Raw genomic sequence first — 17355 nt, forward strand, 5'->3', positions numbered from 1 at the left:
CCATATTACTGCTATTGTCATACCATGTCCCATGATGCAGTTTGAGGCACAATAATCTAGTAGTAATTAGAATTTCTACTTCAGAGGAAAGAGATAGCACTTTTGTACTTGTTCATGAATGTCTTGTTTTTGTCATTAACGATAAGGGATTCCAGTGTATTAGCATAAAGACCAAATAACATTTGACAGAATACTGACAGTTTTATTTTATAACCACTGTTTAAAAAATGGGCCCCTTTGGTATGTAGTGGGTACAGACTTCCTCTGTAAAGCATCTTAAATGGCTGTGATTTTGTTTTAAAGGTAAAGTTGATTAATGCTTCTTTTTATTTTTCTTCTCACTAATGAATGATGCTCACATATTGTAACTAACAACATTAAAATTTCATTAATTATGATTTGGGAATGAAATAGATGAGGACTATAAAGCTTAATGGAAAAAATGCCATTTCAAAGTCAATTTAAACCTGTGGACTTTATATCAGAGCAGTTTGAAACTAACTGCTCGGTAATTTGATGTATTAATTCTTACAGCAATGTAGGCTGATTAAAACAGAGATTATAGCTAGAGGAGAATGGCATTGATTGCTGTAGAAGAAAGGAGGGCTCAACTTCTATAAGTTTTCTTCAATTGCCTCTAGCAGCAACTATTCTCCAGTGAATTACAGGACTTTAATGAGCTGTAGGTGAAATAGATTAAAAACTAAAATGATCGTGAGTTCCACCAAAGTTCACAGCTACCCTTCAAGTATGGTTTTAGTTAGAATGCCTGTGGTTTTTTCCAGACCTGGGACAATGGTAATGAAGGTGACATTAGCCAGTAATAGAGGAAGCCTCACAAGTAAACATCTGCCACAGTTGCTGCTTTGGTCACACTAACTGCCACCATTGTGGCCATTAATTTGAGGACCACCTGCACCATCACCAAAGAGGGGAAATAATTGCTCTTGTTCTTTGAAGCTTGCAATCGTTTTCACATGATCTCTTACTAGTATTATTTAAAGGTTCTTTATAATGAGTCACTTACTTGGGAGAGAAAGGAGTGTCTAGAATCAAACAGGGATAAGGACTAGGGAGCTTCATAAATAATCAACAGTCAGTCAGGGAAAGGCAGGGGGGGCTCTATATTTTTAGGCTTCCAATTGGCACATGTTTATGAACTAGTTGTTAACATATCCCATCTTTTTTAATCATGTTCCCACTTATTTTATGTTGTAAAATCAAGTTTTCATGAATTTCAAAATGAAACTATAACAGCCTTGGTGTTTAAACATAAAGTAAGCCTATCCCTTAAGAATAAGGAAATTCAGAATTAGTCTTATTATCTTATAGAATCTTTCCATATTCTTGCTCTTGTGTGTTTTGTAATGATATAAAAATTATACCAGGCTTGAATATACTGACTTCTCCTCTCATTGTCAAAATGGAAAAGTAAGTGAAACAGAAGCAAAGGCTGTGGAGGCTAAGCTGAACATAACTTCAGAATGAGGATTTCTGTTGGTTATCCCCATGGAAAGACTTCCTTATTTTTAGCCTACATGCTAAAAATAGTGCTGTGCTATTTTCAATGTCATATTTTGGCAGTGCTTCTGAAGAACACCAAAATTAACTGCCAAATATAGCGGGCACCAGGCTTAACAGTATAGGACAATGGAAACAAATGCCTATCTTTGGGAAGGGGCTTTATTTGGATCCCTGCTTGATGAGAACAGCAAAAGCATAATTCCTCCGAAAAACTTGATGTTTCCTGAAGAGGAGGTTTGATCATTTGAAAGTCCACAATCAGAAAACCTCACTTCATGGATAATATGTTGATTAAAAAAAGAAACAGAAGCACCTACCGAATGGTGAAGCCTCCTTGACAATGGGCATACACTTCTCTCTGGCCTGGAATATCGGCAAAATTTCATTTCCATGAAGTTCTCTGAGTTTGTGGTCTCCAGAGGGCCTTTTTACCAGTGGCCTTCAGTGGAGGGATACTGCTGCTTTCTCCTGACCCCAAGTCAGTTTCAAACAGTAAGGAGCTGGCAGTGGAAGCTGTGAAGAGCTGAGTGTTGTAGTCTAGCTTGTTTCTTGTCTTTTCCTCTGGCTGGCCTCTCTTTTCCTGCCTTCTTTAAAGGTCTGTTCTCCACTAAGGCCTGTTTTGAAATGGATATTATATCCATAATTTGTCTTTTTAGTTTTCTTTCATCTGTTCTCCTGGAAGTCTCACAGATATTAATCATGCAGTTCTCAGGTCTGCGTATAATTGAAATTAACAGAAACTGTACTGTGTGAAAGCATAAAAAGTCTTTCCAATTTTCTGTGGTCTTTCTATATCCTGCCTTTTTATAAAGGGAGATTTCTCTCCTGCTTTCCAAAGTGATCCAACCCACAAAGTAATCAAATCAGTATGGGGAAACCCAAATTATAAATGTGGCAAATTCCTTTACAGAGAGCATTTATGTTCAGGATATTAGGAGTTCAGATTTGTTCCACAAATTCCTTCTCCTAGAAATACCTATGTTAAATAGCCAAATAAATGCTACCTGATGGGTAATCGACAGAGAGGAAGGAGGAAACTCATTTTGAAAGATATATATGCTAGTGTGGGGATTGAGCCTTTAAAACCCCTTTCTGCTCCCACTCTCTTTCTTGGTCTTTAAGTCTAGCCATACTTGATAGCTTCATTTAAAACCATCCACTACATGGAAGATTGATGAGGTGTTCTTAGGCATTCAGGTATAAACCTGTCAGACACAAGTGCTTCTAAAGGCATTACCCTGAGGAACAGCAGCGATGATGGTTTAGGAACATGAGGTGAAGTATAATGTAGTGAAAGCAAGAGATGTTAGCCAAGAGCCAAGACAGAGCTGGGAGGGTGAAGAGGAATTGTGTTTGATCTGCAGCCACCAGGTGTCTAGTCTAGTGACCTGCTCCTTTTCATATCAAAATAAGAAATAGCCAGAAATTAAGCCAGATGGATCTGAGATTATCTGTGTCTTATCAAGGGATACTGATCTGTTGGTCATATGCCATAGAGGCCTTCTGTTTAAACCCAGGATGACTTTTAAAAATGGAATGACAAAGAAGTATCTTCTAGCATTATTATTAAGTTTAGTACTGTATTTCTGAGCCAATGCAAATCATAAAGATCATATAATCCAATGAGTTGACCTAAGGAAAGAAGTAAGAAAGAAGAGATGTAATGAAATTTGTAATTTAGGCACATCTAATGTAGATCCAGGCATGATACTCTATATTAAAGAGAGAGAGAGAGAGAGAAGAAACCATTTTTAATGCAGGTAGAACGGAAGTTTTCCAGGGTACAAAGTGGGACCTTGTACTATCTCTTTTCTCTTTTTCCAAATGAGAGGTTGACTGTGTATTTCCTAAATGTAGTCTCACTAGTTGTATACAAAGTGCAATGAGAATGTCTGGTTATGCAGACAGGAAGAATACTATGTGAGGATGAAAGTACCCCCAGGAGTTCCAGGTTTCTTTTTTTTTTTTTTTTTTAATTCATGAGAGACACAGAGAGAAAAAGAAGCAGAGACACAGGCAGAGGGAGAAGCAGGCTCTATACAGGGAGCCCGATGTGGGGCTCGATCCCGGGTTTCCAGGATCATGCCCTGTGCTGAAGTTGGCACTAAACCGCTGAGCCACCTGGGTTGCCCAAGGTCCAGTTTTTTTAGTGTGTTTATCATTACATTTTTAATTGTAATCCTCCCAAATATCCCACTACTCTAAACACACCACAGAAAATCGTCATCATCAACATCACTGTCAACAACATCATCATCATCATCTATAGCATCTACCATGTTCTGGGTAGTGTTCTGAAACTATTATGATATTACTCATTAATTTTTATAAATACCCTTTGAGGTAGATGTCTGAGGATTATTCTCAGTACACGCATGAAGATCCTGATATACAGAAGTTATGTAATCTGCCCAAGGTTACACAGCTAGACAGCCATGTGTATATGCATGTGATGTATAGGCACACACAAACACACATTTTGATGCCATACATCTAAGGAACGATGAATTTTAAAATTTAGAAGTTTAGAAAATTCTTTATTAAATTTCTCAAGATCTCATTTTGGAGAAGCCTCTTCTGTGCAATTCATAATGCTTATGTTCATGTACTTAGAAGGATATTATGTGTACTTTGAGGATCAGGACTGTTTAAACCCACTCTTGATAGGTTTCTTTCTTCATGAAAGAAGAAAGTTTTTTTTCTTTCAAATTTTTATTTAAGTTCCAATTAATTAACATACAGTGTAATATTAATTTCAGGTGTAGTATTTAGTGATTTCAACATTAAATAACACACAACACCCAGTGCTCATCACAAGTGCCCCCCTTAATCCCTATCACCTATTTAACTCATCCTCCTGCCCACTTCCCTTCGGCAACCCTGTATGTTTTCTGTGTAGTTAAGAGTGTTTTATGGTTTGCCTTGCTCTCTTTTACTTCTCCTATGTTCATTTGTTTTGTTTTTTAAATTCCATCGACATGATGAATGAATAAAGAAGTTGTAGTGTAATTTTCAATATAATATTACTCAGCCATAAAAAAGAATGAAATCTTGCTATTTGCAACAATGTAGATGGAGCTAGAGAGTATTATGCTAATCAAAAAGTCAGTCAGAGAAAGACAAATACCATACAATTTTGCTCATGTGGAATTTTGAAAAATTTTAAATGAAAAGCTTGAATACTTTTTTGGAAAAAATTATAATAGTTCACAACTCTGTAAAATCTTTAGACTGTAAGATCTATGAGAGCAGAGACTTTGTCTTACATATTTATGCAAAATCAGCATTAAGTATATCTTAGTTATATAATTAACATTTAATAAATCTAAATAAGTCAAATATATAATACTGGGAAGATTTTGTACCCAACACCATTCCACTTCTTTAATCTTTTAATTTTAGAAGTTGAACTATATTTCTTCATTCCTAGCTTTAATCTTGCTTGGTACTGATATGTTAGCCTTTTAATACAATATTAAATTATAGTATCTACTGTCTCTGGTCAGAAAGAGGTTGGTTTAGCTCTTGTTACCTCTCTGCTGTTTTTGCCTAGCTCCACATTGCAACCTTGAAGGTGTGGGAAGCATTTTATGTTTGTTTTTTTTTTTCCTCTGGGGTAATTTTTATCTGCTACTTGAAGGTTTGGAAGATTTTCTATTAAACCTATCTGAACTTGGGTGCTTTTTTTAGGTATAGCTCTTCAATTTTTATCTCTTGTAGAATCCAATTCCATAAGTTATGTTTTTTTAAGAGACATAAGTTTTTATCGAAGTATCCAATGTCTTGGTTTAAAGATGTGTGTAATGCTCTTTAGTTTATAGTATTATATGTTTATAGTATATTTTTAAATCTTCACATTCTTAGTTGTGTCATTTTTCTTATACTTAACACTGCATCTTAACAGAACACAAACACACATACACCCCACCAAATTTTCTAAGGTTTATTTGTTCTATTAGACTTTATTTTTTTTTTAAGATTTATTTATTTATTTATGATAGACAGAGAGAAAGAGAGAGAGAGAAAGAGAAAGAGGCAGACACACAGGCAGAGAGAGAAGCAGGCTCCATGCCAGGAGCCCGACGCGGGACTGGATCCCGGGACTCCAGGATTGCGCCCTGGGCCAAAGGCAGGCCCAAACCTCTGAGCCACCCAGGGATCCCCTAGACTTTAATTTTTTTTTAAAAAGATTTTATTTATTTATTCATGAGAGAGACACACAGAGGCAGAGACACAGGCAGAAGGAGAAGCAGGCTCCATGCAGGGAGCCCGATGTGGGACTCGATCATGGGTCTCCAGGATCAGGCCCTGGGCTGAAGACGGCGCTAAACCACAGAGCCACCTGGGCTGCCCGACTTTAATTTTTTTTAAATTTGAGTATAGGTGACACACAGTGTTACCTTAGTTTCAGGTGTACAACATAGTGATTCAATATCTCTCTATATAATTATGCTGTGCTCACCACAAATGGAGCCATTGGTCACATGACACTACTTTTCAAAGAATCGGGATTCTGTTTAATTGATCAAATCTGTTGCTTTCCAGTTTTCTGATTAATTAATTTCTACTGTGAACCACATTAATCCCATCTATTTTCTTTTAGTCTCTTTGTTTTTTGATATTCTCTAGCTTTAGTTTATTGGTTGTTTTATTTATTTATTTTTTAGTCATTCTTCTATTAAAATTAATGAATGATTGAAAGATCTAAATTACCCTGTCAGCAATGCTCTATTTTCTGTTGCTTTAAGATTTATGTTGTATGTAACTATCATTCATTTTTAAATAAGTTAAACATTTTTGTTTTTCTTTATTTTTAAAATTTTTTCCACAAAAATAGATTTTCTTTCTTCCTCCTTTTCTCATTCTTGCCCTTTAACTACTTGTCTCCCTTCATTATTTTATTCCTGTTATTATTGAATTTAAGGCCTTTTTGACTAGAAGAAACATTACTTGGTATAGTAGTAAGAAAGAAAAAAAATGCACTCAAACTATGATTTAGTGCTTTCTTACCATTCAGAGTTTTACTTTATGCCCACTGAAGGAGCCCTACAGATTTTAATTCTGGCACTTTTAATAAAATCTTACCTGAAATTTTTAATAAATGGGTTTCCAGATAACAATTACATCTCATTCTTCCATCTTTTTTTCTCATGATGGTCCTTACATTGTACGCTGATGATCCATGCCATCAGAGTAATAAAAAGAGAAAGTTTGCTCAGACACAGGCAATAACAACTGCATTCCAGATACTGCCTGGGAAAGAGCAAATTCATGCTGTTATTCCAATGTTGGAGATAAAAAGAATTGTATATCTTAGAGTGAATTAAATATACTACATTTTGATTTTGATTTTATCTAGTTGTAGTGAGAGGATGTAATGTGACTTTCGCTTTCCAAATTTTAAGGCTTTATCTCTGTCTAATACATTATCAAGTTTTGTGAGGATGCCATTTGCGTTTAAAAAATGTGTAGCACAAGTTTAATGGACGCAAAAGTAAACATGGTATTTAATTGTGTGATTCATATCCTTTATAACATTCCCTTTTTTTGGCCAACTCCATTTGTTGACTTTTGAAATAAGTAAACTAATCCCTCAAGATTTGTGAAATTATTAGTTTCTTCTTTTATTTTTACCAATTTTTGATATATATTGTTATGCTATGTTGTTAAGTACATTAATGTTTAATACACTTTTCTTGAATTCTATTATATCTAATATATATATTAATGTTATGATTCTTTTTTATTGATATTACCAGTATAAATAACAAAATAGAAATAACATATAGTATAAAATATATTTTTTATTTTCATCCTTTTGTTGTTTATCATTTTTAGTTTGTATCTTGGAAACAGTGTGAATTGAATTTTCTTCTTTTATAAACTGAGATTTTACATTTTTATTAGGAATTGTAACATGTCGTGGATATACAATTACTGATATAATTGGATTTTTCTTTATTGTTTTATTTGTTGTATGTGATATAAAAATTAGTTACAGTTCTTCCTCTGTGAATTTTATTGTATAATGGGCAGTATCTTAAATAATACCTCATTTTTGTTTATCATGTTGTAGGTGAAAAGTACTTTCTTATGTACTATCGAAGAGCATTTCTTCTGTCCTGTTTTCTTTCCCTTTCCTTTCCATTGGCTAACTTCTTTCATTCTCTACTCATGTCTGACTTCTTCCAGAGGCTTTTCCAAAGTCTCTACATTACAATAAGTTCCCCTGGCTATGCCCTCAAACATTACCCTGTTCTGTTCTTAAAATAATATACAATATAGTGTACTATAATTACTGGTATGTCTGTTTTTTTGGTGTTTTGTGGTTTTTTTTCCCCTGCTTGCAACTGTTCATTTGATTCTGTGTCCGTAGCGACTAGAGTAGTAACTGGAACATGATAAGGGCTCAAGTACATGATGAAGAATGAATGAATGCTAAATTTTGTTCTGTATCCTCAGCAATACCACCTGGCATGCAATAAGAACTCAGTAAAGGAGTCTGAACTATTGTCACCATGGCTATAGCAAGATTCTTGACTATTTCATAAAACTCTAAATTCTTTAATAATTGAAGCCTGATCATGGGCCATAAATACTCATGTTCAGCAGCTTTTCCTGAATCATAAAATGCTTGTTATCAATCTTATAGTATCCTCTAATAAGAGAAGAAAAATTGGAATAGCAACTCTGCATGTTTTGTGAAATTTATTTTTATTTTTATTTTTTATTTTTTTAAGATTTTACTTCTTCATGAGAATACACAGAGAGGAGAGAGAGAGAGGCAGAGACATAGGCAGAAGGAGAAGCAGGCAGGCTTCATGCAGGGAGCCGGACATGGAACTCTATCCCAGGTCTCCAGGATCATGCCCTGGGCTGAAGGTGGCGCTAAACCGCTGAGCCACCCGGGCCACCCTGATTTTCTATATAATTCATAATATGCACAGAATAAGCATTAAGAAGAAAATAAATATAATTGTGGGCAAATTGAGTTTGAGACAATAAAAGAATAACAGTGTAAGATAGATTCAGAGAACTTCCTTTAAAGTTATATATTGTGGTAAACACTGGGTGTGTTATATAAATGTTGAATCACTAAATTGTATACCTGACATTATTACATTGTCTGTTAACTAACTGGAATTTAAATAAAAACCTAAAAAACAGTTATATCTGGATATATTCATCCTAATTTATAGTTTCAAAGTATTTCTATTAATTTATAAAGTATTTTGCCAAATACATTCAGGAGTCTGGAATAATTATTAAATTATTTTTTAATGAATATAGTTAGGAGAAATTTAAATAAATTCATTGATTAATTTTCCTAGAATGATATATTTGTAGTATTTTCATCTCACACAAAATGAATAATTATAACTGGCATCTGCACTTGAAAAGTACAAGATAATGGGAAGTTTAATTGGTTTAGTGTGTATATATGTGTATGTTTTGATATAGTTTTTTTCAAGTTATGGTACTTACGTTTATCGTTTAGGTTTTTTTGTGTTAAAAATATATTTTCAATGAGGAGGAAATTAGGCACTTAGTAAGTTGTGGACATGAATTCCTTCTAATACACAGATATGTTAAATATATAACAGAGCCTAGAGATAAAGATAATGATTCAGTTGTGGTTAAAAATGAGAGGGCGGAGAAGCATTCAGCTATATACACTAAAAAATATACCCACTTGTCTTATATTTTGCTTTGTTCAGAAGGCAATGGTGACTTTGAAGTAGAAAAATATTGATTCATCATGTTATAGCCAGAGGGATGTTAATACATTTCCCTTTTTTTCTTTTAGCACACTGATTTATGTCAGTACATGGACAAGCACCCTGGAGGGCTGCATCCAGATAATGTGAAGGTAGGAAAAGATCTTTTTCAGCTGAGGGTTAGCATTCTTCATGTGTAAATTTTTTTTTTTTTTTTTTAGTCAAAGTCTAATTTCTCTACCATCACTTAAAAAAAATTATTGTATAAAGAGAAGTGATATTGAAGTGAACCATGATTGCTTGGTTTAGCGATTGGAAACCATGTTTAAACATTAAGTATTTTCACTGCAACACTATTGTTTAGATCTTATTCTATTTTAGTTTCATAGAGAAACATTTGCTAATAAATGAGATCCACTGGAAATGATATTGAAACACAGTTTTTAGGAGAAGAGAGTCTCAGGTAGCTTTACTTTGGAACTTCATGCTAAAGTATCAGGGAGTTTCAATATGCAATATTATGATCCAAAACAGTGTTATGGTGAGTTTATAGTATGTATTTTTTCATTTGTATGTACAAACAGATAAAAATGGTTTCCTACTGCTCTCTTTCATTTCTTCTACTACAAATTGAATTACTATGTGTCAAAAGGACTACATTTTTCTAATATTTGACTGAGCAGCCATCTTGGAAATTGTCTCAGAATTTCACACTTCAAACAGGAGACTCTTTGTTAACATATGTGAGAGAGTCAGAAGATGCCAAAGTTATATCTAAAGGTTTAATCATGTGCTCACATTTAATAATTCAAATGGCTACATTTCGTGATCCTGAGAATCAATTGAGTACTGTGGATTTACATAAAGTAGAATTTTGTCCCTTTCTTCCCATTATCTATCTACACCACTCTGAGCAAGAGGGGCCTTCTTTTCCTTGTACTACCTTTCCCTTTGCGTGTAAAAGCATTTATGTACATATAGTATTTTGTGTGTGTTTATTTTGCTCTATAAAAATGATATATATTATTATATGGCATTTAAAAGTATATCATGGATATCCTTTAAAATCAATGTATGACTATGTAGTTTAGGTTTCCTAATCACTGCATATGAATCTATAGTATTTATGAACCATAATTTTCAACTTTCTTTTTATTTACTTTTTATTTATTTATTTTTATTTATTTATTTTTTTAATAAATTTATTTTTTATTGGTGTTCAATTTACCAACATACAGAATAACACCCGGTGCTCATCCCGTCAAGTGCTCCCCTCAGTGCCCGTCACCCATTCACCCCCACCCCCCGCCCTCCTCCCCTTCCACCACCCCTAGTTCATTTCCCAGAGTTAGGAGTCTTTATGTTCTGTTTCCCTTTCTGATATTTCCCACACATTTCTTCTCCCTTCCCTTATATTCTCTTTCACTATTATTTATATTCCCCAAATGAATGAGACCATATAATGTTTGTCCTTCTCCGATTGACTTACTTCACTCAGCATAATACCCTCCAGTTCCATCCACACTGAAGCAAATGGTGGGTATTTGTCGTTTCTAGTGGCTGAGTAATATTCCATTGTATACATAAACCACATCTTCTTTATCCATTCATCTTTCGATGGACACCGAGGCTCCTTCCACAGTGGCTATTGTGGACATTGCTGCTAGAAACATTGGGGTGCAGGTGTCCTGGCGTTTCATTGCATCTGTATCTTTGGGGTAAATCCCCAACAGTGCAATTGCTGGGTCATAGGGCAGGTCTATTTTTAACTCTTTGAGGAACCTCCACACAGTTTTCCAGAGTGGCTGCACCATTTCACATTCCCACCAACAGTGTAAGAGGGTTCCCTTTTCTCCGCATCCTCTCCAACATTTGTGGTTTCCCGTCTTGTTAATTTTCCCCATTCTCACTGGTGTGAGGTGGTATCTCATTGTGGTTTGGATTTGTATTTCCCTGATGGCAAGTGATGCAGAGCATTTTCTCATATGCATGTTGGCCATGTCTATGTCTTCCTCTGTGAGATTTCTCTTCATGTCTTTTGCCCATTTCATGATTGGATTGTTTGTTTCTTTGGTGTTGAGTTTAAGAAGTTCTTTATAGATCTTGGATACTAGCCCTTTATCTGATATGTCATTTGCAAATATCTTCTCCCATTCTGTAGGTTGTCTTTTAGTTTTGTTGACTGTGTCCTTTGCTGTGCAAAAGCTTCTTATCTTGATGAAGTCCCAATAGTTCATTTTTGCTTTTGTTTCTTTTGCCTTCGTGGATGTATCTTGCAAGAAGTTACTGTGGTTGAGTTCAAAAGGGTGTTGCCTGTGTTCTCCTCTAGGATTTTGATGGAATCTTGTCTCACATTTAGATCTTTCATCCATTTTGAGTTTATCTTTGTTATTCATAGATCTTGTGTTGTTTCCAGAATGTTGCTATTATAAATGATTCTAGAGTAAATGATAGTATAAAACCTTTACATTTGTACTTCTTTTGTAGATCAGTTAATGGATTTTCTTTATTGAGAGATATGACTTCAGTTTTAATGAATTTCACTGGAACATTTGCCCACGAGGTTATAAATTATAGGAGGACTGTTTTTCTCTACTTTAGTAAGCATTGACTAACCAGTCATTAAAATTTTTGTCATTCTGATGAGCAAAATTGGAATATCTTTCATGTTAGTATTTCCTTGACTGCTAATAACATTGAGTTCCTTGTCATATTTCTTGACCAATTGTAATTATTTTGCCTGTTCTTATATATTGTCTATTTTTCTCGTTGATTTTATTTTAATAAGTTACAGATGCTTATTAATATTTGTGGCATTAATAATGAGGATTTTCACAGTGGCCAGTTATGTTGCATTATTTTAAAATGCACGAACTTGTAGCAGCCCTAAAAAAACATTGTGTTATAGATAAATAACAGAATCAATATGTATATACAGTCTGTTGTTTCATATAGATCTTTTTTGTTATGCGCTTTTGTTTTATTGATAGAGATCTTTTAAATTTTTTTATTTCGTTTTTCTTCAAAATCAGTATCCATTGATATAGTTTTTAGTAGGTAGATTGGAGAAGAAATTTTGACACATGGAAAGACTTGTCTTATTAATCTTGCCATGTTTAAGTCCAACTCCAAACATTAATATCATAACATGAACATAATTTTGTTCTTATTCTTCCTAAACAGTAAAACATCTGAAGTTGTCTCATTTACACATTAAATGTTCTCTTCTTAGGGTTGATTGGATTAAAAACCAACAGTATAGTACATCTATACTCCTGTTTCTTACCTTATCCCTGGGCATCTGTAGAGAGCCCAGCTAGTGAAACCTTCAGGGGGTACCCAGGGGCCTGCCAGCCTCAGTGGATATCAGAAGCTACTCTGAGAAAACTTTGACTTCCTGACTTCCAAATTCAGTGACAGGATTGGCATTAAAGCCCTGACTGAACCTTAAAAAAAAAAAACAACAACAACAAAAACAAAAACCACGGCAGGGCACTTGGGGAGTTAAGCATACAACTCTTAATTTAGGCTCAGGTCATGATCTCAGGGTTGTGAGACTGAGCCCCACATCAGGCTCTGCACTTAGCACAGAGTTGGCTTGAGATTCTTTTTCTCTTCCTCTGCCCCTCTTCCTGCTCACACACTCTTGCGCTCTATACATACATACATACATACATACATACATACATAAACAACCAAATAGATAAAATATTAAAAAAAAAAACCGTGGCATCACTCAATTTTTATTCTTGTTTGGTTTTCTCACCAACCTCTGTATGCCATTAGTTGTGGGCAAGTATTGGTGGAAGATTTTGTTGGTGAAACAAAGAAGAATGCTTTTTTCACAAAGCATAACCATGTTCACTATCTTCAGGCCAGGGTCACTGATGATTCTTGTGGCATTTGTAAGGTCTGCTTCTTCCATTACATTTTACTCTTCCTTTATCTCCTAATGGTTATGAGGAGATTGATCTACATGGCTGTTTTCGGTAACTAGTCTGTACTTCCTTGAAATCATGTTTCCAAAGCTCTTATCCAAGCTTTTGTCTTATTCCATGGTCATTAAATGTACTTCAGATATATCGTGTTTGCTTCCTGTTCCCAGTAGTGCCATAGCAGTAAAGTTGGTTTAATGTCTCCTGGGGTGTGGTGAGAAACTTAATGGTTAATGCGTTGTTCATTCGGCATAGAAATAATGTCAAAAATTATATGCAACACCCACAGTGAGTCTGGATATTAGTCAAATAGAGCAGGAATTATACGCACTCAGAAGTTGTTTGATGTGGTCACAGATGGATGCTCTACTACATTTTTGCCTTTAAAAGAGCATAGTATGATTTACCTCTTCTTATGTCTTTTTGAATAATTGAAAGTCAGCAAAATATATTGATATATGGTATGTCTTTACCTGTAGCTATTGAAAATCTTGGCTCCTTGAGGATTTGCCAAAATGCACTGGACAATCTCAGTTCTTGGAATATTTAAAGGTATAAGAAAGCTCCATAGTGGTTTGAAGGTCTTCAAATTTGGCTCCATGGCAGAATCACCTGCAAAACTTTAAATATATATATATATATATACACACACACACACACACACACTCTCTCTCTCTCTCTCTCTCTCTCTTTTCTCATCTCCTAGAATTGGAATCAGATTTTTAAAAAAGATTTTATTTATTATTTTATGAGAGACACACAGAGAGAGGTAGAGACATGGGCAGGGGCTGGGTGGGTGGGTACAATAGGGAAGAGCATGAGAGACAGAGTCTGGCCTGTGGTGCTTCTAGAAACAGGTGTCAGACCCAGATCTGAAGGTAGAAAATTGTAAGAGACTTTTGTGGAGAATCTGACCAGTCCAGAAGAATAGACCTGAAGAATCCAGGTTAATCTATAGTGAAGACCCTCCTTTGACAAATAAGTAACTTGGAAGTAGCAAAGTTGTTCATTAATTAGAGAAAGGTAAGAAAGAAGACTCTAAAAAAGTTATCAATATTCTCGAAGAGATATAAGAATAATAGTGTATCTATAAAACAAGAATGATAGGCTGCTTTTAAGAAGAGGAACTTAGTGAACAGAAAGTTGCTTTAGAAATTAAAAATATGATGACAAAAAATAACAAAAAAGGGTGAACGATAAAGTTGAAGAAGTATGCCAGAAAATATGGCATTAAAACACAAATCTAATAAATGAAAAAAAGAAAGTATCAAAAAAAAAATAAGAGGTCCAGTGTGGGTTATCCAATATCTGAATAATTGGAGAAAATAGACAGGAGGGAATCGTGTAAAGTAATAATCATTAAGCTACACTATTTCCAGCTGTGAAAGATGTGAATTTCAAGATGAAGAGGGTCCATTAAATGCCCATAACATTTAATGAAAATAGACTGACAATAAGATTCCTTATTGCAAAATTTCAGAACACTGGTTTCAAAGAAAAATCCTACAAAAGGTAACAGCTTTACTGTGATGGACCAAGGATCACAGCAGCATTAGACTTTTCAGTAGCAACACTGAAAGGGAAACAGGAATGGGGCAGTGGCTTAATGATTCAGACTTAAAACTGTTCTTTTGGGGCACCTGGCTGGCTCATTTGTAGAGCATTTGATTCTTGACCTCAGGATAATGAGTTCAAGCCCCATGATGGATGTAGACCTTACTTAAAAACAACAACAACAACGACTATTCTCTCAACCCTAGTGTTCTGTACAAACTGTCAAGTAAGCATGAGGGTAAAATAATTATTTTTAGATGTTGAAGGAGTTGAAAATTATGCCCACCCTGGCATCCTTTCTCGAGAAGCTACTTGAGGATGTACTCCACTAGAATTCAGGGTATAAACCAAGGTAGAGAAGACAAAACCAGTAACAGAGGCTACCACAGGAGAGTGACGCAAGAGATTTTCAGAACCATGTTGAAAAGAATCCCAGGGTGACAGTTACGCATCAAATTGAGAGAGAATCCATTGGTTCGATTGGATCAGATCAAAAGTTTCTAGGAGAGATTTTGAAGAAGAGGAAATTGTAGGTAGAATACCTAACATATTTGAGCAGATTTCCAAGATGGGAAATGCGTTTGGCACTGAATTAACAGTAACCACAAAGAAAATGAAATGAAGGAAAACAAGCCAATAAACCAAAGAACTAGATCATCACTAACACCAGGAAAAACAAATCCTTGTGTAGGGCAGAAGAAAAGTATTCATAGTAAACTTGATGGTTCAAATATAAGTAACATTTACACAATGGCAATAATTTAAATATTAATTATTGGTATAATTAAAAAAGAAAAACACCTTTTTAAGTGAATCTATTGTAACCAAGCAAGCTCCTTCCAGGATTAGCATCCTCAAAAGGGCTTTTTGACTCTTTGTCGAATATTCTTTTCCCTACGCTGCATGATTAATACATTAAATTACTGTAATTAGCTTTTTATTTGACTTTATATGCACTCAGTCACATAGGTTTGTCATCATTTCATATTGAAGATAATACTTAAACCTTCTCTGAGGGTGTGGGAAGTTAAAAAATAGAATGCAGCTTGTTAATGCCTGTGTTTTGGCATCTGAATTGCAGTGCATGGAAGCAGACGGCCCTTATTACCATGTTGGTTTCCATGGGAGGCCACTCACCTAATTATGTGCTAGCTTTTCTTCACCTGCTTAGACACAATGCACTCCTCCAGGGTTACATTTAGGATCTGCACCGCAGGTGATATTATTCTCAAAGAAGTCTGACTATGACATAATGACAGATGTCCCATGAGTATTTCTGTTTGATGTATTACCTTTTTTTTCATGTGATATTTATTGTCACCTAAATCTATGAATGCAAAATGAAGAACATAAGAGTAATATTTACTAAGTTAACAGCTGTTCATAATGCTGAGCTAGAAGTTAATTAAAAAAAAAAGTTGAGCTAAAATAAGACCTTGTAATGGTTCTCTGTAAATCTAAGGAGGTGTGAAAACCAGGCAAGATAACCTTTTATGTTTAAAAGAGCATGTTCTTTAATAATTCCGAAGTGCTGTGTTTGCCTAAATAGCTCCTAGATCATTAAATGATTGCAATGCCATAAATACTGAATATTCATGATGGAAAGAAGGAAAGTACAGTGATCAAATCCTTTTGCTTCTAAATCTGGCAATTTGGACTTTTAGTTAAGTTATTGGGCAGCATGACAATATATGTGAAACATTTATCTTGGTTCTAAAAATGTACATATTTTTGGTTAGACTTCATATATCATTGTTTATGGTAATAATGTGGGATGTCATGTACCTAAGAATTGAGATTATTCTTTAGTGTGAACCAGATAAAATTTTCAAGCATTACAAAGATGATGTGTCATTGAAAAACAGAGGGGCAAAAAACCCCCACCTGGAATGGTACATAACTTGTGATTTCATAACAAAGCATGAGATATTCTCAGTGATTTTGTACTAATCCTCAGCAAAACATCTGTTAAAGTTTTATCTTGCTTGATGCATATTCCTTGTAAATACTGGAATAAACTCATAACAAAAATTGTCAATGTTAACTAAATTTCTAGAATTACTGTGCTATTTTGCCCACAAAATGTGTCTATCCTCAATATGACATTGTGAAATAAATATTCACTATTAACTAATGGTTTGTTTCTTAGCATAGTATCAATTTTAGACAAATGGGTAATTTTAGCAGTTAATTACTTAGAGGGCAATTTAAAATCTAAATCAAAAGCCTGAGGACATTGTCCTTGTTATAAATATTTATGATGATTAAAGGTATAGCAACCAATTGCTAGGACATAATTGGTATGTCAGAAACTGGTTAGAATTTTTGGGGGAAGGTAGTTTATTTTTTCCCCCTTTTAAGCCATTCACTATGAATTTTATTAGGTTTTGGCTGTCTTGGTTGAGTTGAGTGCAGAACTTGTATTCAATTTATAATTCTCAGTGATTTACATATCGATCATTGAGGTAAAGAAAATGACCAGGACAGTCTAAATTTTATCCTTCTTTCAGTGTTTTATGTATTCTTTAAAAATTGATAATCATGAGAGACTTAAAATTAAGGTTCATGAAAAAAAGATTAATTGATGCTGTCTCCAGCTGATATCTAGAAATGTAAATGCATGA

General features: G+C 34.6%; 1 protein-coding gene across 8 annotated transcripts in view; it reads left to right on the plus strand.

Annotated features, from left to right (window-relative positions):
- CDK14 (cyclin dependent kinase 14) overlaps nucleotides 1-17355 on the plus strand; it is a 722297-nt gene that overhangs the window by 426767 nt on the left and 278175 nt on the right. For all 8 annotated transcript variants that reach the window (XM_035698550.2, XM_035698549.2, XM_049093543.1 and 5 more), the window contains one exon: nucleotides 9332-9394. In XM_035698550.2, coding sequence (XP_035554443.1) covers nucleotides 9332-9394 — 63 coding nt within the window. The remainder of the gene's footprint in view (nucleotides 1-9331; nucleotides 9395-17355) is intronic.

Source organism: Canis lupus, chromosome 14, assembly GCF_003254725.2.
Source record: "Canis lupus dingo isolate Sandy chromosome 14, ASM325472v2, whole genome shotgun sequence".
NCBI lineage: Eukaryota > Metazoa > Chordata > Mammalia > Carnivora > Canidae > Canis > Canis lupus.